The sequence below is a fragment of the Ctenopharyngodon idella genome, chromosome 3, assembly GCF_019924925.1.
Source record: "Ctenopharyngodon idella isolate HZGC_01 chromosome 3, HZGC01, whole genome shotgun sequence".
NCBI classification, from domain to species: domain Eukaryota; kingdom Metazoa; phylum Chordata; class Actinopteri; order Cypriniformes; family Xenocyprididae; genus Ctenopharyngodon; species Ctenopharyngodon idella.
In genome coordinates, this window is record NC_067222.1 from 16,694,269 (window position 1) to 16,721,525 (window position 27,257).

At 39.8% G+C, this 27,257-nt stretch overlaps 2 protein-coding genes across 2 annotated transcripts in view; both read left to right on the forward strand.

Moving 5' to 3' along the window:
- LOC127508111 (zinc finger protein 234-like) overlaps positions 1-27,257 on the forward strand; it is a 404,421-nt gene that overhangs the window by 162,883 nt on the left and 214,281 nt on the right.
- Positions 6,593-27,257, forward strand: part of LOC127508115 (uncharacterized) — a 31,143-nt gene continuing 10,478 nt past the window's right edge. For both annotated transcript variants that reach the window (XM_051885773.1, XM_051885774.1), the window contains exons 1-5: positions 6,593-6,832; positions 7,173-7,496; positions 8,933-9,253; positions 9,386-9,517; positions 23,112-23,420. In XM_051885773.1, coding sequence (XP_051741733.1) covers positions 6,796-6,832; positions 7,173-7,496; positions 8,933-9,253; positions 9,386-9,517; positions 23,112-23,420 — 1,123 coding nt within the window. In that variant the 5' untranslated portion in view covers positions 6,593-6,795. The remainder of the gene's footprint in view (positions 6,833-7,172; positions 7,497-8,932; positions 9,254-9,385; positions 9,518-23,111; positions 23,421-27,257) is intronic.

Here is a 27,257-nt window from a genome sequence, read left to right on the forward strand (position 1 = left end):
TACGTCGTAATACCAGTGTAATACCCATGTCATTACACAAATTTGTGTCCATACATCATGAAAACATGCGCACACACTGATCTGATTGTCTTGTGTTTGTTCAGGATAAGCGTCTGATCGCAGATCCATCAGATCCACACAAACTGATGTATCCAGTGACGTCTGTATCATCTGACCATCTCGTCACTTCTGACTGTGTGAATCTGAATCATGAGATCATCTGTGATTCTGCTGATGGAGTAAATCAACTCAGTCTCTCTCAACATTCATCAGTTTTCATATTGAAACAGAAATGATGATTGTGAATTTTTATAACTATGTATCATTAGAGCTGCAGTTCAACAAACACACTAAACTCATGCAGCATTAGAACTTCAAAACTCTTCACACATTCAGTGTGACAGAAGTCCATGTGGACCGAACTGAGAATCATTTTTCATGAGTGTCAGAGAGAGGGAGGACTAACCCTCACAGTACTGTCCATCCATCCATCCATCCATCCATCCATCCATCCCACCTCTGTAGGGTCTTGAGGAGGCTGGAGTCTTTCCCAGCATCTCGGGTCATAGGCAGGAAAACACCCTGGTCAGATGGCTGGTCCATCACAGGGATGACACACACACACACACACACACACACACACACACACACACACACACTCCAATACTGCACAAACGGGATTATATTATATTTTATTTTTTTCTTTTATTTTTTTTATTTATTTTTGTAATTATTGCTTCAGGAATTTTTAGTTTTGTTTAGTTTTTTTCTTCAACTTTTTATTTTTCACCAGTAAATTATACTTTATGTAAAGATACAGGGGAAAAAAAATGCTGCATTTCTCAGTAAAATGAAAATATGTTATTCTTCTGAAATACTGAATGAAAGACTGATTTATGTGAAAAATCAAACTTCAAAGATCAAAGTTGATCATTTTTGTAACTCTCTCTGTTGTTAGTGTTTTAGATCAGTGTGTTATGAATGACGTTTTCTGAATCAGAATTGTTGCCAGTGTTATGGAGGAACGAGTTTATTTTGAGACACATCTGAAGTGTTTTGTTGGTCAGAGTTTGAGGTGAGATTCATGATGATAACGCAGACTGTATGAAGAGTTTTGAACATGTAGCTTCAGTATTGAACAATGATTGTTAGCAACTGAAAAAACCTGCAATCAGTCAAACTTTCATGAACATATCATTGCTGCTCTAATGCTTCTTTCTTACTTCACAGCATCATTACAGTCATGAGACCGTGTTCAGAGGTGAGAGAGACACTTCAACCCTCGTCATGATGATTATGATGGACAGATGATGCTTAATGATGACAGAAGATTCATTTCTGTGTGAACTGTCCCTTAAATGAACACATTAAATACATGCATCTGAAGCATCAGTCCATGATGATTATTAATGTGTTTTCAGTGAGGAATGAGACCGACAGCAGCGGACCGACACCAACTCCAGAATCCAGTTCAGCTGACTGAATCAAACACACGCTGAATCCTTCATATTGTTTAATCATTTTATAGATGATTTTAATGTGGTGTTTATTGTATCGCTTGTGTAGATCAGCTGTTGTGGCTTTTTGCTCTTTTAATCGTCGTTTTTACCATCATGCCGATCTGCTTCGTGCTGCAGAAAAGGAAACACAGGTGAGTCTCCAGTGTTTGTTTCAGAGAGACTCTAAAGTTGTGAAAGCTAAATTATGATTCTTAGAAAACAAGTCTTAACATGTCTCTGAATCTTAACATGTCCTGAATTAATAGAAAATACTTTGAATATATTAATATTTGACCAGTTTCTTTCTGTTGTCAGATGTTTCTGTCAGTGTGAGGATGATCCAGAAAACAGGTGAGTGAATCAAAGCAAGAGTTTGACTGAATCACATGATCATTTCTGAAACAGACGGATGATGTTTGAATCTGCATCTGCTGAAACTGAATGTGTTTCTCTCAGGGATCCTGAATCTGCTGTCCAAATGATCTGAAGATCCTCATTGACTGACGTTCAGCAGCTTCGTATCCAGAGTTTCATCACATTATCAATCACTGAACGAAGCTTTTATAATTTTTAATTTTATACATTATACAGTGGAGATCAAAATTAGAGAACAACCTACAATTTCCTACTAATTTTTAAGGTCACTGCTTAGTCCTACTTGAAGTTTCCTAACAGGAGTAAAGGGGATATTTTTTAAACATATTTCATAAGTTAGATCTATTATGAAGCTCAATATAAAAAACTCAAATGAAACATTTGAAAACGAACCCTGATCAAAATTAGAGAACACTTTTCAGATACCCCCCAGCTATTGGTGCTAAGCTGGCCCCAGCATTCAAGTTAGGACATCTTTTCAATTTCCATTGATTTTGCAAGATAGTGTGCTGCTCTAAGGTGACTGAAACCCTGTGACAGCAGGTTGTCCAGATAAAGGCCAAAGGGATGACCATTTCAGCCATTTGCAAGAGAAGTTGTTCATTCCAAACCTGTTATTTCTAAAATAGCTGCACATTTACAATGACACTAATTCATTCAAGTCCCCCAAAAAGGCTGGTCGTCCATGTAAGACAACTGAACAAGAAGACAGGATAATGTAGAGACTCTCAAAGGGGAATTGGCTCAACACTGCAGCTGGAAATGCTTGCAAGTTCATTGCTCAACAGGGTTAGGATCTGTCTCGGCATTGAGAAGTTTTACTGAAATCCCACTCTGCAGTGACCAAGCCTTTTGTCAGGAGAAAGGACCAAAAAGCTAGACTAACCTTTGCTGAGAAGCATGTTCTGTGGACAGAGGAGAACTGACCCAAAACTCACTTTAGTGATGATGAGAGCAAGATTAATGTATTTGGGCCCAATGAGAAACATTATGTTCAGCATCAAACTGGGGAAAGACTGGACACAAAGTGCGTAAAGAAGTCAGTGAAAGGTGGAAGAGAAAGTGTCATGATTTGGGGAAAGTTTTCTGCAGCAGGAGTTGGACCTACATGGACGGGTGAATGGTCATCAGAACGTTCTTCTGCAACAGTGTTTCCTTGTGCCCTAAAACTCTCCAATTATCTAAATACAAGGGGGTAAACATGAAACCTGTGCACCCTATTATTATTTGTTACGAAAGCCTCGTATATCTTTTAATCTTTTGATCATTATGATATGAAAATATGAGTTTTTCAAGGCAAGTTTATTTTGTATAGCACATTTCAACAACAATTTTCAAGGCAATTCAAAGTGCTTTACATGAAACATGGAATTTATGGAACCGAAAATTAATCAGGTTGTTTTATAAACCAAAAAACATTGTTAACTTTTTTTTTTTATTTAACTCTTTTGTCAATGTTTTATATTTTTACTATGTTAAGTTGTAAAATGTTCCATATTTTTTTTTTTTTTTTTAATGTTTAATTGTATTGTATTTGTAATTTTTCATTTTTTCAAAATCATTTTGTATTATCTTGAGTTATTTTTCTAAATAAAACCTTTTATATTTCATTTGTTTGGACTGATTGTCATTTATGGGAACCTGTTATATTAAGTGAAAAGAATCCTTTAGCCATTATTTTGTTGTCTATTACATGTACAGATGTAATCATTCATTAGCTGTATATTTGAGGACTCGTCTACTCTTGGGTTATGGTTAGACATCTGTTAGATTTTCACTGACAGCCCAAATTCAGCCTTGTTTTAGCCTAGACCCATATTCACCGTCTATTAGACATAAATCAAAGTTCAAGTTCAAGATATTTATTGTCATATGTACCAGGTACAATGAAATTCTTATATTGTTCCTCCTCACGAGAAGACAGGGTAAAAGGGGAACAAACATTAAAACTACAAAACATTCATATAAAAGAAAATGCAAGAATATAAAAACAAGGCAATGCAATGTATAAGAATACACCATAAGAATAGTAAAAAATAAATAAATAAATAAACAGTGGCAAGTATTTATAAAAAAAAAAAGTATAAGAAGTTCTTCACAAAGATGCAGCATGTCAACAATACAGTTGCAGCGATATTAAAGTACCAAAAGTCTATGTAAAGTGCAATGCTAAAAAAAGTCCAACCTCAACGCTCTAATGCGATATGAAGTATGCATTAAAAGACCAACAAGTAAAGTGCAAAGTGCATTTAAGCAGGGGCTAGTCTATGCTGATGATCCAGGTGGGAGCGACAGTGGGTGAGTACTATTTATTAGTCTGATAGCCTGAGGATATAGGCTGTTCAGTAGCCTGGATGTTCTGGCCGCAATGCTCCGGTACCTCTCGCCGGACTTCATGAGGGTAAGGAAATTATGGGTGGGATGAGTGGGGTCACTAATAATATTGCTTGCCCATTTATAAATCCTTTTATCATAAATATCCTGCAGAGAGGGGAGTTCTGTCCCTGTGATTTTCTGTGCCATCTTTATCACCTCCTATCACCTTTTATCATCTCCTTGGTCTTGCTGACATTCAGTGTGAGATTGTTAGCGTCACACCATGTGACCAGATCTGACACTTCTTTCCGGTAAGCAGTCTCATTATCTTTGATAATACCAATGACTGTGGTGTCATCTGCGAATTTAATGATGACATTTTTGGGCTGAGTAGCAACGCAGTCGTATGTGAAAAGAGTGTACAGCATGGGGCTGAGACACAGCCTGTGTTCGTTATGATGGTGCTAGAGGAGTGTTTTCCAATACGTACATGTTGTGGTCTACTGGTGAGGAAGCTCTGTATCCAGTTACACAGTCCAGAAGGCAGTCCCAGGTTATGCAGCTTGACTGTGAGTTTAGAGGGAATGATAGTGTTAAAAGCTGAACTGTAATCAATAAAGAGTAGTCTGGCATAACTATCTTTATTTTCCAGGTGAGTTAGTATTCTGTGAATAGCGAATGAAACAGCATCCTCTGTGGATCTATTTGTCCTATATGCAAACTGTAGTGGGTCCAGACTCTCAAAACACTTCATGAGTACTGGTGTTAGAGCCACTGGTCTGTAATCACTGAGACAAGAGACTGTGGTTTTCTTTGGAACTGGAATTACTGGTGGACTTAAAATAGGCAGGGACTGTAGCCAGAGTGAGGGAAAGATTGAAGATGTCAGTGGTTACGCTGGTCAGTTCTGAAGCACAAAGTTTCAGGACGCGTCCAGGGATGTTATCTGGACCTGTCGCCTTACGTATGTTCACTCTACTCAGTGACTTACATACCTGTGATGAGATTTTCACCGTTTCATTTGAGAAAAACTTCACAACAAACCACCAAAATAAAATTTTGCTTTAACTTGGAAGAGAAATATATTACTGTAATAGCTACAGTAAAATATATTACCACCGTTTGTAAGGAATATCATGATATTTTTCATCCATGTAAGCGAGACACTACAGGTGAATAGGGATTTTTTTGTAAATTAGAAGATATCACTGTGAAACTTCTCCAGTTTATTACTGGCATAAACATAAGAAAAAAATATGTTACAAGTTTTGTGTGAATTTATGTTTTAATATGCAAATGAGGCCTTATATACTTAAATATATGCTCATTTGCATACATTTCCAAAAACAAAATCTGGAAAAAATCTGGAAATTGGAAAGGTCCAGGTTTAAAATTCTTGGTTCTATTTGTTGACATATTAGATGAAAGGGCTTTTACAGAGGGGATTCTGGATATCTTATTTTGTGCTTTAGTAAATTAGAGAATACTGACAATAGCCTTAAAAAATCTATTTTTGCCATGTTTTTTTGAGTAAAAGGACCTATAACTCAGGATAGGAATGATATATCAACAAATCCCTCTGTAAAAGCCTTCAGAATATAGATAAGAATAAAACTGTAAAGTTTGGTGTATATAAGTTCTGCTGAAGTGGAGATTTCTGACTCAGAGCAGGAGAAAAAACTCATTTTGAGGAAACGGCCTTTAAAGATATTTACTGTAATTGAAATCTATAGACGCAAATAGATAAAGTGCTATAAGATATATATTTAAAAATGTATTTTGGATGTTTTCTTTCCACCAGTCTGAAAAAACACTTTATGAAAAGCCAAAAAGTGCAAAATCTCAAAATTGACAGGTGCCTGAAAAAACTGTTTTTGCCTGTAGTGTCTTCCCTTAATATTAAACAGATCTGTCGTGCTGCATCTTATATTACAGAAAAAAGTAATGTTTTGTTGTAAATTAATTGTTATATTTTCATTTAAGATTGATTAATTGATAATTCATTGTTAAAGTTTTATTAATTCATTTCATTAAACACTATTGTTGATGATAAATTTGTATTAAATCATAAAACACAGGGAAAATAAAATAGATTTAATGGGGCCCCTAATTAAAAGATGACTTAATGCTGTTTAATTGTGAACAAACAAGTTTACATTCATTCTCAAGGTCTAACAAACATGTGGAAAGCATATCCTTCCTCATTAATGGTAAATTAATATCGTGATAAATATCATATGATATGGAAATATAATGTTGTCATAATATTTCTGGTCATATTGCCCAACACTAATTCTAAAATGAAAAATGAGGTTTTAGTTTTCATTCATTTTGGGCAGGAAATGTTTCTGGGACCTGGCAACCCTAGGCATGCCACTGCTTTGCTCGTAGATTCTCTGAAGGATAGAAAAGTCGCAGTTCTCAGTGGGCGTTAGTACCGTCTCTCCGTTAGCGTCCGTAACGTGATTTATTCACGTTTATGTCAGTGTTTGAGTGCGGTTCAGAAGCGACGGAGATTCTGCAGAACAGAATAATATAAATTATCTCCATATAGATCAGCTTTATTAATTCAGATTCTACACAGCTCTACAACAACGTGCAGAACATGCTTTTGTTCTTTCTATTCTTATTGTTCGTGGACGGTAAGTGATTGATTTCTGTATCTTTCGGTTTCATTTTCGACACTGCACTGCAGTATTGTGATCAGTTCTGAGTTAAATAGCCTTCATGGGAAACGATGCTGGAGAAATAGACCCAGACGAGTCTAATAATGATTGAGCCATTCCGCCGAATGGGTGACATCTGTTTGTTGTAACTCTTCAAAATTAAACTTTATTTTTTATTTTTATTTTTTACTTTTTTAACACTGAATAATACACAACTACACTAACCAGTTTTACTATATCCATTTGGACACCATTCCTGACGTGAGGAGAAATGAAGTCTGATCTGTATTTGTAAAGCTGATTGTTTCTGCTCTAGGTGTGTCTGGTGCAGAGACGGATGAAACCGTGATGGAGGGAGATTCTGTCACTCTACACACTGATATTACTGAAATACAAAACGATGATACGATACTGTGGCTGTTTGGACCTAGAGACTCTGTCATATCTCAAATAGCAAGAAAGGCAGATTTGACTTCATTTTTTGTCACTGATGATGCTGGATTCAGAGGCAGATTGCAGGTGGACCAAAAGACTGGATCTCTGACCATCAGAAACACCAGAATCAGACACTCAGGACGATATAAACTAACCGTCTCTAGAGAAAAGACTACGACGAAAATATTTAATGTTACTGTCTTTGGTGAGTATCTCGAGTCCTTCAATGTAACAAATGATGCTGTTTATGCCGATTTTCCTCTGCATGCGGTGTCATGAGAAATTAAGTTGCATAGGATGTCAATGAAGTGACAAATCTCTCAGATTTCATAAGAAAATATCATCAACAGTCTTGCGGGTTTGGAATGACATGAGGATGAAAAAATAACAGAATTTACATTTTTGGATGAACTGTCTCTTTAATATACAGGGTTTATATTTAAGAGTAAATGTGAATGAGTTAACTCAAATCGAGACAGTAATATGATTTCTGTGTCACCTGAGAGTGAAGCCTGTTTTCTGTCAACATGTTTAAATATACAGTGGCAAGAAAAAGTATGTGAACCACTTGCAGAATCTGTGAAAATGTGAATAATTTTAACAAAATAAGGGAGATAATACAAAATGCATGTTATTTTTTATTTAGTACTGTCCTGAGTAAGATATTTTACATAAAAGATGTTTGCATATAATCCACAAGACCAAAAAAAAAAAAAAAATAGCTGAATTTACTAAAATGACCCCATTCATAAGTATGTGAACCATTGATTCTTAATACTGTGTGTGGTTACCTGGATGATCTACGACTGTTTTTTTTGTTTTGTGATGGTTGTTCGTGAGTCTCTCATTAATAGATGGGGGGTGAAAACTTTTGGAATTTGAAGATCAAGGTAAATTGTATTTAATTTGTCTTCCGGGAAACATGTAAGTATCTTCTATTGCTTCCGAAGGGCAGTACTGAATGAAAAAAAATGATATTCAAGCGAAATAAGAAAAATTTTGACCTCTCCATCCTGTTTAAAAGTTTTCATCCCCCGACTCTTAATGCATCATGTTTCCTTCTGGAGCATCAGTGAATGTTTGAACCTTTTTTAAAAGTTGTGTTTGAGTCCCTCAGTTGTCCTCAGTGTGAAAAGATGGATCTCAAAATCATTCAGTCACTGCTGGAAAGGGTTCAAATATGCAAAAAAAAAAAAAAAAAATGCTGGAAATCTGAAGAATCTGCAGGACCTGGAGGATTTTTCTGAAGAACAGAGCTCAGTTTAACTGCTCAGGACAAACAAGAGACTCCTGAACAACCACCACACAACAAACAAACAGTCGTAGATCATCCAGGTAACCACACACAGTGTTAAGAATCAATGGTTCACAAACTTTTGAACTGGGTCATTTTAATAAATTCAACTATTTTTTTGTCTTATGGATTATATGTAAACATCTTTTATATAAAATATCTTACTCAGGACAGTACTAAATAAAAAATAACATGCATTTTGTATTATCTCCCTTATTTTGTTAAAATTTTGCACATTTTCACAGATTCTGCAAGTGGTTCACATACTTTTTCTTGCCACTGTAGGTAGCACAAGGATTTAGAGAATTTAATCTCTTTCTGAGAAACTGTTTCGGCTTGTTTTCCAGCGATGGCTGGTGGGGCGGATGGAGTGAAGTCAGAGTCAGTGATGGAGGGAAAGTCTGTCACTCTACAGAATAATGTTGAAGTCCAGAGAGATGATCTAATAGTGTGGAGGTTTGGAGATAAAGGCATCCTCCTGGCTAAAATCGATCTGGAAACTAAAGAGATCTCATTAAACGATGCTGATGAGAGATTCAGAGACAGACTGCAGCTGAATCAGAATGGCTCTCTGATTATCAAGAAGACCAAAACCGAACACACTGGACTTTATGAGCTACAGATCCGAGGCCGTGAAAGCGATCAGCGTTTCCTTCTTTCTGTGACTGGTGGGTAACTCTAAATCTGTAAAGAACAAGTCTTTCAATGTAATGATGATATTCAGTATTATTAGATCACTTGGATTTACAACAGAACAAAATAAAACCCATTCACTCACACTAATGACTGTCTGTCTTCAGCTGTTGCAGGTCCACATCTGTCTCCAGGTGTTTTAGCAGGGATTGTTGTTGCTGCTCTGCTTGTGGCGGCAGTTCTGGTTTCTGTTGTGATTTACTATCGCCGCAAGATCTCTAAACTAAAAAAATATATGGGTGAGTATTACAGCTGAGACAGCATGATGAAACAGATTTACTACAATAGATAGAGGTTTCTGCTTCATTGATCATGCTGTAACAGGTAATGAAGTCTGATTATCCACTATTAAGATGAAAATACAACAGCTCCATAATGCTTCAGTGTACATTCATTTTTCAAGATCGGATGGGCATTGATACAGAAACATTGAAACCTGAGAACAACTTCCAACACAAAGACATCTAAATAAATCTTCTTTCTTAATTAAAATAATTTATCATCAGAATTTTTCAATATTTAAAGGGATAGTTCATTTAAAAATGAAAATCCTGTCATCAGTTACTCAGACGAGTTGTTCCACACCTGTGTAGCGAATTACAGGTATTTAATTCATTAGCTCAAATTATGGGTGGAATATATGTATAATTAAATCCTAACGCGTTATGATTAATTATAATATAAATCAACCAAAAAGGGAATTATGCACATATATTGTGAATTAATTACAACGGATTATAATTAATTACATATATGGTTCAGGATTAGTTCTAGTTTAATAGTTAAATTTAGAAAGACTGGTCTAGTTTGTCCAGCAAACCATCAGTTTTCTCATAGACTATTATAAAGGGAGGTCATTCTCTGGTCACGAAAATTAACTTCTTATTCTAGCATTAAACCGTAAAGCAGTTTTGCAGAATCAAAAACGTAGAAGTGACTTGGTTTTCTGAATGAGCAGCAGAAACAATCGAGCATGAATATAATGTATTTAATATATGAAACTACGGATTCAGAGGCTATACGGCTAAATATACACAAATAATACACATATATAGAAAATGAAAGTAAAGTCAAGAAAACAGAGGTGATCAAAGAAACTCACGCAGAGCTTAAAACGCGTGGAAAGAAGTTGTTCTGTTCTTGCGTAAGTTCAGGTGATGTGGTTACTCTGTCTGTCTGTAGGAGTTTCAGTGCGCGTGGTTTGGTGATTGGTCCTTTTCCAGGAGTTTCAGTTCGTGCGGCTGGAGCGATTGGTCCTTTTCCGAGAAAGGGTTCTTCAGCGGGACTTTCAAACAAGGTTTTAACTTAAGAGTAAAATAACCGGAAAATAAAGAAGAGAGAGTCCGTCTCCTAGGTGATGGAGGATGATGAAGGCTTGACAAAAGAAAACTTGTGCCAAAAAGATGGTCGTCCAGAGGAGCGCGTGATGGAAGCGCGGTCGCCGAGACGTCCGGGAGAGACGTGCGTGAAATGGCGAGGGACAATTGAGAGACAATCGAGAGACAAAGGGAACGTGCGTGTGGTTGTCTTTTTAAAGACAAACAAGCCCAAAACGCCTCCTTGGGTGATCAGCCAATGTCCAGCGTGGATTTTTAGGAGGGAAAAGTTCTTTGTCTTGTCTTGCGGCTCACTTTGCATAATTTATGATGGTTTCAGAATTGGTAACTTTTACTCCAAAAGACCTTAGAAATAGACTGATGCATGCTATCATAACAGAACATGCATACTTAAAGCATCCTGACAGAATTCGTTTAAGGCCAAACATGCCAGGGTGCAAAAGACATAAAGACATAGATACAGTCTTTCACTCGCATATAAAGGTTTGGGGTACAATTCACACAACTATAATCGTAACTTAATATTAAATACATGATTAAACTGAAATACAGGCTTACAGGATTACATTTTAATCATATTTTAATGAATGTGACTTAAAGAGAGTCCTGGTATGTTCCTCTGTGTGTGCGCATACTTGTATTGGAGTTTGACGATGTCTGGAATATATTATATTATAATAGATAGATATAATAGATAGCTCTGTATTAACCACCACACATTAATCACATTTAAAAGAAAGAACAAAACATTTTAACTTTCCATATTACTCTGCATTTAGGTCTTTAGCAGTTTAAAACACAAAATATCTGAATAAACTGAACTTTAGTGTGATAACAACAAAGATATTTTTCATTGCAGCTTCCACTATCGTTAACATGGCTTACCTATAGCGTTGATAACATGAACTGAAGAAAAGTATCAACACTACGGTACATCAAGAGGCTTAAACCATGCTAAAGGCACTTGAATCTGCCTTATCACAACAGTGGTATAGCGACATCTGATTGACCCAAAACTCAAGTGTGGTCTAATCTATGACACTCAATACAATTGTGTTGTGAGTGAATGTTTATCACATGATATGTTTAATTAGTGAGGGCGTGGGTAGCTAACTGTTATCAGGGTGCATGCAGTATGGCTCCCTGCTGCTCCTCTTACTTCTGGCCTTTAGCCACAACTTTCTCCCTCTTTCTATCTTTTGGTGGTCACTCTCTATTTTCACAACTTGGGACTTGAGTGAGAGTTTAGTTGGGGGATGCTGGCTCCTTCTCGGGTTTCTTCTTGAAGGGTTGGGCCCTTGAGTGGGGTTGGCACCACTACCAGTCACAAGCACTCCCTCTCCACTACTTATTTCTTCTGTCTGCATGTCAGCCTCCTCTGTGTTTATTTGGTCCTCCTCTTTATCTGTTGTTCCAATCAGTGTTCTGTCCAGCATGTCCTCTGAACTGTCACTCCTTGTTCCCTCTTCGGCTTCCGATTCAATGCCTGCCTCACATATCTCACCATCTGACTCGCCCCCTTCTTCGATCACTCTTTTGTCTCGCTCCACTGAAAGGAACATACACTGCGTCAAAAGGTTTCTATGAACCACTCTCTCTGCTCCTCCATCTTCTGGTCGCACCACGTACACAGGCAAACCTGGTTGCTTCTTCACCACAACATATGGCCGTGCCTCCCATCGATCTCCCAACTTCTGCCTCCCCTCCACATGACAGATCTTGACTAAGACTCTATCCCCTGGACTAAAGTCTTCACTCTTAGCTTTTTTGTCATAATACTTTTTCTGCTGTCCTTTCGCCAGCTGAGATGTCTGATTAGCCAGGGCATAGGCACGCGACAGGGAGTCGTACAGGGTCTGGACATACTCGTTGTATTTACACGGCTGGTTCGTTATGGGGGACCCGAAGATGAGGTCCACTGGGAGCCTGGGATGTCTACCAAACATAAGGTAGTACGGGCTATAATCCAGTGGAGTCATGCCGCGAGCAGTTATATGCGTATGTCATGGCATCCACATGCTCATGCCACCGGGGCTTCAGGTGCAGCTCTAGAGTTCCCAGCATGTTCATCAGTGTACGGTTGAATCTTTCGGTGGTCCAGTTGCCCTGGGGGTGGTAGGGCGTGGTGTGCGTCTTAGTGATGCCAATACACTTGCATAGCTCCTTCACAATTGCGCTTTCAAAGTTGCGCCCTTGATCTGCGTGCAATTTTGCAGGGAAACCAAAACGGCAGAAGAAATTCCTCCACAAGACCCTGGCCACTGTGCCTGCCTTTTGGTCCCTGGTGGGGTAGGCCTGTGCATAGCGAGAAAAGTGATCTGTAACAATGAGCACATTCTCCATACCCCCCTTGGACTTCTCCAGCATCAAGAAGTCCACACAAACCAGCTCCATGGGGGCACTGGTATGGATACTGACGAGGAGGGCCCTGACGTTGGCTGTGGGAGTTTTTCTAAGGCAGCATCTCTCACACTGTTCGCACCAAACCTTGATCTCCTGAAACATTCTTGGCCAGTAAAATCTTTCCCTTATCATCTGTAGTGTCCTCTCAAATCCCAGATGCCCTGAGTCATTGTGAAGGGCTGTTTTGACGGTTTCACGCAGCCTCTCTGGCAGTATTAGTTGCTCCACCACCTCTTTATGGCAATCTCTGACACTGCGATACAGGATCCCTTTTTTACAACTAACCTCCTCCACTCTTTTAAGAGGACACCCCCAGTGGCACCCACTTTCATTCTCTCGCTGTGGCTTGGTTTGTGGTTCCTGCTCTTAAAGTGGAGAATGGGACCGATAACTCGGTCTTCCTTCTGTCCCGCTCGAAGCTCCTGTGTGGTCATAGCAGGTAATGCCTCCATCCCCACACACCTCACTGGGCTCCAGCAGCAGACAGCTTTCGGGCTCCTTTGTGACATCTGTGTCCCCGCCTAGGACCTCCTCAGGCTCCTGGGTGGTTTGTTCCTCCTTATGTCTCGGTCCACCAATCCTCACCTGCTGCGGATTTATTTTGCAGGGTCTTCGCCACCTCCTGATTGGAAATATGTGAGAGGGCGTCAGCGTTGGAGTTATCCTGTCCTCTCCGATATTGGATGTCAAAGTCAAATATGGACAGATGAGAAACCCATCGCTGACCAGTGGCGTCGAGTTTGGCTAAGGTCATTACATATTGCAGAGGATTATTGTCCATCAGAACAGAGAACTTGCGCCCGTAGAGGTGGTCATGGAACTTATCTGTTACGGCCCACTTGAGAGCGAGGAACTCAAGCTTGTGTGCTGGATACCTTGTCTGAGGTGGACTCAGGCTTCTGCTTGCATATGCAATGACCCTTTTCACCCCATCTTGTACCTGTACTAGCACAGCACTAAGCCCCATTCCTGAGGCATCAGTCTGCAGCAGAAAGGGCTGACTGTAGTCCGGATAGCCAAGCACTGGTGTGCTTATCAGCTTTTCTTTTAAAGACTGAAAGGCCTCCTCACAGTCTGCAGTCCACAGAAATGGCTGGTCAGGGTCTGGGCTTTTCTTTATCCCTCTTTTCTTCTTTCTAGGGTCACCGGAGGTAAGGCGGTATAATGGGGCAGCCAAGTTGGAGTAGCCCTTAACATACCTCCTATAGTAACCTGCAAAACCTAAAAACCGCAGCACCTCCACACGATTTGTAGGCCTCACCCAATCCTTGACCTTGCTGATCTTCTCTGGGTCTGTCCTGATTCCCCTGTGCCGACACCAAGTGACTCAAGTACTGCACTTCCTTCCTCACAAGCTGGCACTTGGAGGGTTTCAATTTTAAACCATGCTCCCGAAGTCTATCAAAAGCCAGCTGGAGCCTCTCTAGATGTTCATGAAAGGACTTAGAGAAAATAATAATATCGTCAAGGTAAATAAGGAGATGGGTGAAATTTAAGTCCCCAAAACAGGAGGTCATCAGCCTTTGGAAGGTGGAGGGCGCATTTTGCAGCCCAAAAGGCATTCTATTGGCCTCAAATAGCCCCATGGGAGTGCTGAATGCTGTCCTGTGCTTATCATGTTCCACAACCTCTACCTGCCAGTATCCCGATGTAAGGTCAAGGGTGGAGAAGTACTTTGCTTGCCCTAAAGCCTCTAGAGCCTCCTCTATCCTTGGCAGGGGAAATGCATCTCGGGTGCTGCAGGAGTTGAGCTTCTGGTAGTCGATACACAATTGAAGGGATCCATCCTTCTTGGTCACAACCACCACAGGGGATGCGTACGGACTTTTACTGGGGCGAATAACTCCTGCTGTCTCCATCTCCATCAATAACCGCCTCACATCTTGCCACTGGGAGGGGGGTATTTTGCGGTGTGGCAGTCGGAAGGGCCTTGGGTCAACCAGTGGAATCTCATGCTGTACAGTTGTGGTGTGACCATAGTCCATGGAATGCTGGGAGAACACATCTGCATTCTTGTCCAGCAGGTCCTTAAGTAGAACACGTTGGTCCTCACTTTCCACCGCTGCTTCGCTTAGGTCAACCCCTCAGATAGACACTACTTGGTCCAGACTGAGACATGCTCTTCTGTTCCCGGCTTCACCATGCTTTCTATCAGGGAACTCCACCACCTTGTCCACTAGGACTGCGCTGGCCAGATTTGTGTGTCGTTTGATTGTAATGACTCGCTGGGAAAGATTCATCACTCTAACTGGAGCACAACCTCTTTTCACATTTGCAAGCACTTTGGCCACCAGGATATCCTGGGGGAGCTGCACAGAGGGATGGCCTTTTATCAGGGCCATATAAGTCTTCCTTTGGGGTCCAGCTTTAATCCTACACCGGGGGCAAGGCCGTGGGGAAGTCATTCTCAACTCTAGTTGTGACAGCTTAGCCATTTGTTCTTCCTGAACGAGAGCTAACTTCTTAACCATTTCTGTCAACTCTGATAATTCAGATGTGTGCTTTAACCTATCTGTTTTGGTGTTTCCACCCCCTCCTGCTTTTAACTGCACCTGAGTATATGTTTTCTTTGCTGTACTCAGCGCCTGGAACTTTTTACTTTCTCTAGCTAAATTTCGGAGCTCTGCCTGCAGCTCTCGGAAGCTCAAGAGCCTGGGTGCCATTGGTGCAATTCTGGTGTACACCTCCTCGTCAGAGAGGCCTCTCATGAACTGCCGGGTTAGTTTGCTATCTCAATCTAGGAAGGGCCTACCTCCTCTTTGCTTCTCCTCTACCGTTCGCAGCTTTGCCTCCAGTGCTATAGCATAAGAACAGGCAGACTCCCCTGATTTCTGGCTCCGCTCATAGAAGTCAGCCAAAGGGTCTAAGGAGCCTTGTGTGTCGCTGTATTCGGCCCTCAGTTCCTCCAATGCTTTCTCAGGGGTCTGATCATGGGGAGGTAGGTTAAGGATGAGATTTTGGTCTTCACCCCCCAGGTGCCATACAACAGTGGAGAAACGAAGGTGCATTGGGAGCTCTATTGCCTCCAAGAGATATTGCATGTCGCGAATCCAGTCTTCCACCAGTATCTTACAGTCTGGATTTCCCGTGAAGACTTGAACATTTTTTACCTGATGAATTTGCATGAAACCTCCAAGGCTGCCATAGGAAGGCATTGGTTGGCGACCGCTCGACCTGGAGGCCCGAATTGTGTCACATGTGGGTGGGCAGACTGGCTGGCAGATGCAGGGGGAGGGGCAACTGGAGAACGAGCATCAACATGCATGTTGAGGTGGGAAGCTGGAATCAGTGTCTGTTGAGGAGACAGACCAGGAGGAGCACCAGCAGCTGCCTGGTCTAATGCTACCTGAGGGCTGTGCAGAGTTATGTTGGGAACACATGCATTAGCAAATTGAGGTAATGGGGTGGCTCCACTATAGCCTGGAACTTGAGCGGTGAAAAATGTGGCTTCGGGGGAATGGATTTGATAGGCCTGCTCAGCAGCTGCGTGCTTAACTGTAGTATTTGCCCCTGGCGGGCTCTGAAGACTCGGCGCGGGCACAGAAGGGGGATATGAATAACTAGAGTAAACCTGGAGGCTGGGCCTAATAGGCTGGGCTGGACACGGTGCTGCAACTGGATAGTGTTTGAGCGACTGCTGCGCAACTGGCATCTCAACAAAAACATGATGTGCAGAACTTTGCCAAGGCGTAGCTTCTGAGGGCCCATGTTTATTGCGTTTGCAAACAGAAGCATCAACTGACTTATCTATCTGGCCACCTGGTATTGCATCTGGGCTGTTGTCAAAGCAGAGTGGAGGTACCTGCCCTGAGGCCCCAGAGCCTGGCAGCCTTGGTGCATGGACTGGCGTCACATACTGGTCAGCATAGGGTGAGTTCATAAGGGCTGGTGGGTCATTTGTGACTTGCTCTGCTGGCGGTAGAAGACTGGATGCACCGGTGGAGGAGCACTGCATGTTTGTATAAGTCTGCTACATAGAATCCAAAGGTGCGTTTATTATGTGCAAGCAGGTTTAATGGCAGTGTAATTAGATTGTATGGAGGTGTTGAATCGGTGTAAAATAATACAATCTTTTAGAAATAAAAATGTTCTAAAGTAAGCTGTATGTTTCAGTGAGTTCAGCACGGTGAAAAATGTAATCCCAAAAACTTAACGACTCAAACTAAAATGGCTCGTCAGTTTAAACTTAAATATCCATCTTAGCGTCTCACTGAATATCAAGCAGATGCACAGTCAGATAAATTTCACAAATCTCAATAGACAAAAATAATCTCTCTTATCAATAAACCATCAAATATGTTTTACATCACAGCAAATTACTCAAATTGAAACAGCAAAACAGTTAAGATTCCCAGCAGACTGTAAAGGATATAGCGATGATGGCAGATATGTTTCCCCAAAATCACCAGTTCAGTTTGTTCATTAAATATAACTCAGCATTTAAACCACTGGCTGCAGAATTCTCTTCCTCTTCGGTCCATCAGTGCCACATCCAGGTCATGGCACCAAAGATGTAGCCCTCTCTCTCTGCGCGCTTACTGGTCTCCAGCACCACCGCTGCTACTCTGCGCTGTGTTGTGTATGATCGTGAGAGGTGGTAGAGGAAGGGGACGCGGACACAGAGGGGTTCGGGATTGTGGCTCGACCGTTCATTCCACAGCACGGCACCTATAGCGTTGATAACATGAACTCAACTTAAGTTTTAAACTATTAAAGTACATTTCAATGCGCATGCAATTCAATAGCAAGCTCTCACTGCTTATATTATAATAGATAGCTTTGTATTAACCACCACACATTAATCACACTTAAAAGAAAGAACAAAACATTTTAACTTTCCATATTACTCTGCATTTAGGTCTTTGGCAGTTTAAAACACAAAATATCTGAATAAACTGAACTTTAGTGTGATAACAACAAAGATATTTTTCATTGCAGCTTCCACTGTCATTAACATTGGCTTACCTATAGCGTTGATAACATGAACTGAAGAAAAGTATCAACACTACGGTACATCAAGAGGCTCAAACCATGCTAAAGGCACTTGAATCTGCCTTATCACAACAGTGGTATGACATCTTGTGGACAACACAATACACTGGCTTACATATATATGTGTGTGTATATATATATGTATGTATGAACAGATTGAATTTAGGCAACTTGCTCCACCTATGGTTTCTCCTAAGACTAAAATGAAAATTATGGTCTCATTTACTCGCATCATGTTGTTTCAAACATAAATGCTGTTGATTTCTGTGTAGCAAAAAAGCAGATGTTTAGCAGAATGTTCAAGCTGCTCTTTTCCATACAAGAACTCACAGTGGCCAATACAGTCAAGCTCTTGAAAGGAAAAGTATTATAAATGAACCATAATATGGTCCAAAAAATTAATTCACTATTCCATGTGTAACGAGGAGTCAGACGTGATGGGATCCATGTGCAGCTTTATTAAACAATCATAGTCGAACAGGCAGAGGTCAATCACCAGCAATAACAATATCCAAGACCGAGCAGAATTGTAAACAGGGACAGGCAAAGGGTAAGGGCAGGCGGCAGACAAGGCAGAGTAAATCCAGATATTCAGACAGAGAATCAACAGGGCAGGCAGCAAACAATCACGATGAGAATAAACAGTCCAAGGTCAAACACAATAATACAGGGAAAAATGCTTAGAAATGTCAGCCGGGGCAAAAAAAGATTTGTATTGTCTGAGAGAGCGTCGGCCTAGATGTTCTTGCTCCTGGGTCTATCAGTTAATGTGAATTGAAATCTGGTGAAGAACAAGGCCCATCTTGCCTGTCTGGTGTTGAGTCTTTTTGCTGAACGTAGACATTCGAGATTCTGATGATCTGATAAATGGATGTTTAGTTCCTTCCAACCAATGCCGCCATTGTTCGAATGCTGCTTTCATGGCACCCACATGTGTGGGTCTCCCACATCGTAGTTTTGTCCAGTTGGGTTTTCTGGAGTAGTATGCACAAGGAAAGAGCTTGGTCGGGTTGCCTTGTCTTTGGGATAGTATTGCTCCGATACCAGTGTTGGATGCATAGACTTCGACTAAGAATTCTCGTTCGGGGTCAGGATGATGTAAAATCATGCTAAAGTTTCTGATGAACTGCCTGTAAAAGTTGGCAAATCCTAAGAAGCGTTGTAGTTCCTTTATGGTTGTGGGTTGAGGCTAGTTCAGAACACCTTTGACCTTGTTGTCACCCATGGCAACTCCCTCAGAACTGATGATGTAATCCAGAAATGAGGCGGAAGTTTGGTGGAATTCACATTTCTCTGCCTTGGCGTAGAGTTGATTTTTAATAATTCTTTGGAGGACAAACCTGACGTGGTGGATATGATCGTCTCCCTCCCAGATACGAAACAGATTGTATGCACTGTAGGGCTGAAACGATTAGTCGACATTATCGACAACATTGACAGTAAAAAATTGTCGACATATATTTTTGTTGTCGAATAGTCTTTTGATCTCATATGATCTATTTGAAGGGCCTTCAATAATGCGGTTTGACCAGTGGGGCACTGTAGCACAGTACTGTAATGCAGTCCTCCCGGATCGAATCCAATAGAAGAAGACACCGTGCTTCGGAGTGCATAGTGCAAACGAAGTGGAACCCATAAAATGTGGGAGTTTTGCATAACTACAAAAAATGCTGTCATGCAGGGCCATCAACTCTCATTCAAACTCAATGTTCTCATGCCACACGTCCACTTTCTCACACAGTGAAAGATGCATCACAGAGCATAGAGGAGACAGACAGCGTGCCGACAGATAAGACAGACCAGGTTACTTTTGATATAAAATAAAGACTTAACTTTTAAATTCTTACAATTTTACTATGGGATTCAAACAATACATGTGGTTTTGGCGCTCTTTAATGTGGCATGACAGATCGCTCTAGCGCCTCAGGTCAAGCGACACGTAAACCTATTATCTCTTCCTCTTTTCTGCTATTGCAGCATGAAATAAACATGAATGAATATTAAAAAGTATGTTGAAAGATACAGTACAATTTACTGAAATAAATCCAGTTCTAATGTAATCACTTAATCAGAGTTTCAACCGCAGAAAGACTGCAATAAAACAGCTTGCAAACAAATGTCACAAAAATGTTACATTTACCTCAGGAAAGCCATTCAGTGACAATAAACTCAATAGTTAGTAAAAAGAAAAAAAAAAATCTGAAATTTTTGCACAATATTACATATTCATATGTTTACACTTATTAATAAGTTAATACAAGCCCAGACTTAATAAAAACACAGCAATTCATTTTAACAGTATTTTTAACAAATTCATTAAAAATACACTTTCAAAAGCTTGAATTGATTGTTGTGATTTGCTCGACAGAGGAATAATCTAACAAAGCATACTGATAAACCTGTACAATAATCGATTCATTGTTCCAATAATCGATAGATTAATCAATTATCAAAATAATCGTTTGCCGCAGCCTGCACTGTGCAGGTCGAGCTTGGTAAAGTACTTGGCATTATGACTAAAGGCAGAGGGTATCGGAAATTTGCTGTGATGTCATTGAGACCATGATAATCAATACAGGGTCTTAAGCCTCCATCTTTTTTTTTTTAAATGAAGAAGAACCCTGCCGACCCTCCATCTAATGCTGCCACTGCCAACACAGATTCACAAGGAATTAGAGGAATGTCATGGGTTTTAGCTAAATCATAGTCAATGAAGTAGGAAGCAGCTCCGGAATCTATCATGGCTGTGGCATTGACTGAACTACTGTTAAACGTGAGGTTGACTGAAAGGAGAGGGATGAGATGGAGAACTCTCCGCAGTGGCATTTCTGGATGTTGGTCGAGTGGGACATGACACTCTCATATGTCCAGGTTGACCACAATAGAGGCAAAGTCTTTGATAAACACGTCATTCTCTTTCCTCTGAAGACAGGTGAGTGTAGCCGATTTGCATGGGTTCATTATCTGGGGTTGTTGAGGTAGTAAGACTGAGCATCAAAGTATTTCCCTGAGGATGCCGTGAGCAAATTAAATGGATAGTTCACCCCAAAAATGAAAATTTGATGTGCTTACCCCCAGGGCATCCAAGATGTAGGTGATGTAGGTTGTTTCTTCAGTAGAACACAAATGATGATTTTTAACTCCAACCGTTGCAGTCTGTCAGTCTTATAATGCATGTCAAAGGGAACAAAATCTATGAGTCAAAAAAACATGCACAGACAAATCCAAATTAAACCCTGCGGCTCATGACGACACATTGATGTCTTAAGACACAAAACGATCGGTTTGTGTGAGAAACCGAACAGTATTTATATCATTTTTTACCTCTAAAACACCACTATGTCCAACTGCGTTCAGCATATTCGGTTAGTGAGGTCTGAACACGTTCTGATGATGGAAGTGATGTCTCATGCTTATACTTCAATGAGTATAAGAAGTATTTTTACCTAAGTCTTTTTGAATGATGTTTGCTTGTTCCCTTGATCCAAATGGCATGAGACTTTGTAACGCTGTCAACATTTTCTAGATTTAAAAAAAAAAAAAAAAAAAGTAATGATATCTTGTTTTATGTTAGTGTGGGGGAAAAAAAGCCGCTGAGAAAATGGATAAAATTGTTCCTTTAAATCAAACACAACAAAAACACACAGACAAAAATGAAGTGGCAGCACTTTAAAACATCCACAATGCAAAATGATCGCACATACACACAAAATTGCTATTATAATATGTCAAATAAAATCAGTCAAAATGCAAAACCACCACAAAAATAAAGTGGTGACACCATGACGCATCCAGGATGAACAACAGTGCATACACACATACGCACACACACCTACACACCTACACACACACACACACACAGAGAGAGAGAGAGAGATGAAAGGATGAGACAATACAATTTGGCACAAACTTCCGTACAAAACTTACTTTAGTACAAAAAAAAAAGCTAAACTTTGACAAAAAAATATATATATATATAATTATATGATAATATTGTGATTTCATGTGGATATGAATCCAACTGGAAAAACTTGTGAAAATAATGTCTTTCAATTAGTCAAAAAGCATGTCAAATTGCATAGAAATCTGGATCTTTTTTTAAAGGGGCGGTATCACACACAGTTTCTGCCAATCTCATGTTAATCTTGAGTACCTGAAGAGTAGTATTGCATCCTTCATATCTCCAAAAAGTCTTTAGTTTTGTCATATTTATAAAAGATAGATGCGCTGTACTGAGTCTTTCCGGAAAAAGCTGAGATCCTGGAGGCGTGTCTGCCGTCAGTGCTGTGGGCGGAGCTAAAGAGTGCGTGCAGCTTCTGTGTAGAGATCACATGCTAGCTGTGACATCATTATAAATAAAAAGGGAATAAAAGAGTTTGTGCTGTTTACATTATATGCACTTGCGTGCCGATTGCCAACAAAACACAGACCTCTGATTGAGCTTTACTCACCACCCACAATCTGCAAATCCAGCGCCGAACTGGGACTTGGTTACAAAGCATTCATCACCGAAATCCCGGGAACAAACAAACATAGATGCACAACTCTGTTGCTGCCCTGGAAAAACAAACTTCATCCTCTGTTCCCTTAACGGGGAAGCTGAAAAAGGTAATCTTTCCCTCACAACCAAAAACACACTCCTTCAGGTGACAGGAGCTGCGTCTCATTTCGGAGGCTGCGTCCTCTGGAGGTTGCGTTTGAAGGCTGCATACGTCATCAAGGATGTCATATTTAAGAAAAGTAACCGTAATAAAATTGACTGATTTTCATTTTGAGGTGTAAAATACTGTAGTTACCCCCATTTGTTTAAAAATAAAACCTTATTACATTCCACACAAACACTGGACAAGGGTTAAGATGTGTTTTGGTTGAATGGATCACAAGTAGATGAAGGAGACACATTTGCAGTTTTTGTATACAGTATACAGCACGTATTCCACCTGTGCAGCATTAAAAAGTGTAAATGCTGAAAAGTGAAAATGATCTCTCTCTAAAACAAAGCTTGGTATTTGTGAGCATGCCAAACCAAAAAGATTTGTCTAACTGAGATGTCCACCTGCACACTTGATCTCAAGAGCATGTTTCTCTTCTCTGTTTCTAGATGCTGAGACAGCGTACGAGGGAGAATCTTTTACTCTACACACTGGTCTTAATAAACTACATAATGATGATGAGATACAGTGGTATTATCAGGAGGATAAGAATGATAATCTTTTAGCTCATAGCCAAGGAAAGAGCAATAATAATTTCCTGGAGGGTGCTGATGGGAGATTCAGAGACAAACTGAAATGGGGTGAGAATGGAGATCTCATCATCACAGACATCAGAACCATTCACTCTGGACTCTATATACTAAAGATCAACGGCAAGAGAAGAAACAAACGCAAGAAAATCACTGTTTCTGTGGAAGGTGAGTTTATCAAGTCCTGAAGTGTGTTAATGATTGTCAACTGTGTGAACGATTTAGAACTTCTCTAAATGCTCAATTGTAACCAAATTTAAATTCACTTTTAATCTTAATTAGTATCATGCTGTAATAAAAAAGCTCAGATTTTAAGAATAAAGTCACGAGAATGGTGAGAGAATAAAGTTATAAAAATTAGAAGATTAACGGCATATTATTGCATGAACAAAGTAGAACAATTTTAAGGGGGAAAAATCATGACATTACGAGAAAAGGCTTGAATCCTAGGCTCAGATGTTTTGTAATGCCTGCGCATAATTTCACTAGCTTCCACAGCAGATCACACTATAAATAAACTTACTTTAATGTCCTCCGTGTTTACTTCTGTATGACATCTTCCAGTGTTTCCAAATCCACAGTTTTCCCATGAAATTAGGCTAGTTTTTCACTGTTGTCACAGATTGTTTTGGGTAGAAGGTAGAAGTACTCAACTAACATGATATTTACCCCCATGAATGTGATTTTTACCGGGCTCCTAACCCAGTGTTTTCCTTGTATATAGAGCTGTCACGGGTTCGGACCCATCACTGTCCTTCCACTGACTGCCTTTCACAACTGTCTTGATAAAGTCAGTAATGTAACATCTTTGAATAGATTTCCACGAATGCTGATCTCGCGTGACAAAAGTCGGATGAATTCCAATATGACTGTTCACACTGCGGTTGCATTACAAAACATCTGACCTGTATCAGTTTTAATACCACATATGGAAGTGGCACAAATCGGAATTGAATGATCAGATTCCGTGTGGTTTGTGCTGTTCACACTGTCATGAGAAAAACAGATATGAGTCAAATGTGAGCAATAAAAAAAACAAACTAAATGGATTTGGGCCACATTTACCTGTGGCTATAAATCCAGCATGCCATAGCTTTAACACACACACACTATATATATATATATACATACATATATATATGCAACGTGATCTCATGAGAATACGTGTGTATTTTTACGTAAATTGTGGTTCTACCACACGTACATTTACGTTTTCATACACACAAAAACGTACAACATTGACGTATTTATAGCACTAAAACGTAAAAATACTTACGTATTAACAGCAAAAAAACGTAAATCATGTAACGTAAAGTGTGAATGTATATGAATTTCCATGTATTAATATTAAATATCGTGGCTTTAATGATTTAACGATGTTTTTAGTCGAATTTATTGAAAGCAGTTTACTCATCTACTTAATATGAAATAACATTTCTGTTCGTGACTTGTGCTGCTCGTTTCGGAGGATTACATAATGTTAAACAAGACTACAATTTGAAACCTTATGAATACAATTTCTGTAATTCTTTAACCATTTTGTAATATTTAGTTTGTTTGCTGTGCGACACAGAAGGCGTTTTCTCTTATGCAGCGACTGACAATACAACCTTAAGATACACCAAAACACAACATAAATTCACAAATCACATCCATTTTATTTGTTCGCTGTACTCCAAATCTTTAGAATCCATATGTTTGTAAGTAACAGATCCAAATTCAGCCCTTTATCCATCGATCTTCATCTTCATTCTCAGCAACAGCGACAGTCACAGTCAAAGCTCGCGCTCGTTATGATTCAAATTTGAAAGTAGCGCCACCCTCGAGAAGCGTTACGACATGGTTTACGGCACTGATATCAAACGCTCATTGGTTCTCACCTGCTTCGTCACAGATTGCGACATGCCGTGTTTCAGTGGATTGACATTTGAAATGAGTGCGCGCCTTCACGGAGAGAAGCCGGATTTATTATATTTTCATGGATTAATAAGTTAAATTCTGCTCTGTACCCTATAAAAAACTATTACCGCCAGAGAGGACTGTGACTGGAACTCATCATCACACAACTTCTTTTGGTACCACTTTTGACATTTTCGCAAAAAATAAATTATTGTGATTACGCTTGTTTGTCATTCTTTTATTTATAACAGTAGGTAGTTTAAAGAAATGGTTATGGATAGGTTTAGGGGTAGGTGTAGGTGTAGGATTAGTGGCTCAAAATATCGTTGTAATGTTATATTTTCACTAAAATTGTCATTTTCCTACACATTTCTGTTCTTTGTTTTATTCTTTTAACATTTTGTATAAAATGGGTAGGTTTAGGTTCGGGATGGGGTTTAGGGATCTTACATTTATCTACAAAACGATAAAATGGAAATTATACATATATCTTTATGACATGAAAGATTCGTAAATATTTTACGGCTATACGGCTACATATATAGAAAACGAAAGTAAAGTCAAGAAAACAGAGGTAATTAAAGAAATGGCAAATTACGAACAGTTAAAACCTTTGAGAGCCAGCAAGGAAACTCACACAGAGGTTAAAACGCGTGGAAAGAAGTTGTTCTGTACTTGCGTAAGTTCAGGTAATGTGGTTACTCTGTCTGTCTGTAGGAGTTTCAGTGCGCGTGGTTTGGTGATTGGTCCTTTTCCAGGAGTTTCAGTTCGTGCGGCTGGAGCGATTGGTCCTTTTCCGAGAAAGGGTTCTTCGGCGGGACTTTCAAACAAGGTTTTAGCTTAAGAGTAAAATAACCGGAAAATAAAGAAGAGAGAGTCCGTCTCCTAGGTGATGGAGGATGATGAAGGCTTGACAAAAGAAAACTTGTGCCAAAAAGATGGTCGTCCAGAGGAGCGCGTGATGGAAGCGCGGTCGCCGAGACGTCCGGGAGAGACGTGCGTGAAATGGCGAGGGACAATTGAGAGACAATCGAGAGACAAAGGGAACGTGCGTGTGGTTGTCTTTTTAAAGACAAACAAGCCCAAAACGCCTCCTTGGGTGATCAGCCAATGTCCAGAGTGGATTTTTAGGAGGGAAAAGTTCTCTTTGTCTTGTCTTGCGGCTCACTTTGCATAATTTATGATGGTTTCAGAATTGGTAACTTTTCACAATTAATTCACAATATCCAAGACAGAGCAGAATTGTAAACAGGGACGGGCAAAGGGTCAGGGCAGGCGGCAGGCAAGGCAGAGTAAATCCAGATATTCAGGCAGAGAACAATCAAGATAGGAATTAACAGTCCAAGGTCAAACACAATAATACAGATCACAGGGAAAAACGCTTAGAAATGTCAGCCGGGGCAAAACAAGACTTCACAATGGAGATGGGAAACAGGTGTGAGGGTAATCAGGACCAGGTATACGGGGTTATGGAAAATGAAGTCCGTGATGGAGTTAGTACTCAGGTGAGGGAGCCCTCTGGTGGTGATTGTGACAGGTGATAGAGCGGATTCATATTGTCTGGAGAGAGCGTCGGCCTAGATGTTCTTGCTCCCGGGTCTATAAGTTAAAAGGTTAGTTCACCCAAAAATGAATTTTTTTGCATTTATTACTCACCCTCATGCCGTTCCACACCCTTCGTTAATCTTCGGAACACAAATTAAGATATTTTTGTTGAAATCCGATGGCTCAGTGAGGCCTCCATAGCCAGCAATGACATTTCCTCTCTCAAGATCCATTAATGTACTAAAAACATATTTAAATCAGTTCATGTGAGTACAGTGGTTCAATATTAATATTATAAAGTGACGAGAATATTTTTGGTGCGCCAAAAACAAAACAAAATAAGGACTTATATAGTGATGGCCGATTTCAAAACATTGCTTCAGGAAGCTTCCTGAAGCAGAGTTTTGAAATCGGCCATCACTATAAGTCGTTATTTTGTTTCACAATTGTTTAAAAATAAAACCTTATTACATTCCACACGAACACTGGACAAGGGTTAAGATGTGTTTTGGTTGAATGGATCACAAGTAGATGAAGGAGACACATTTGCAGTTTTTGTAT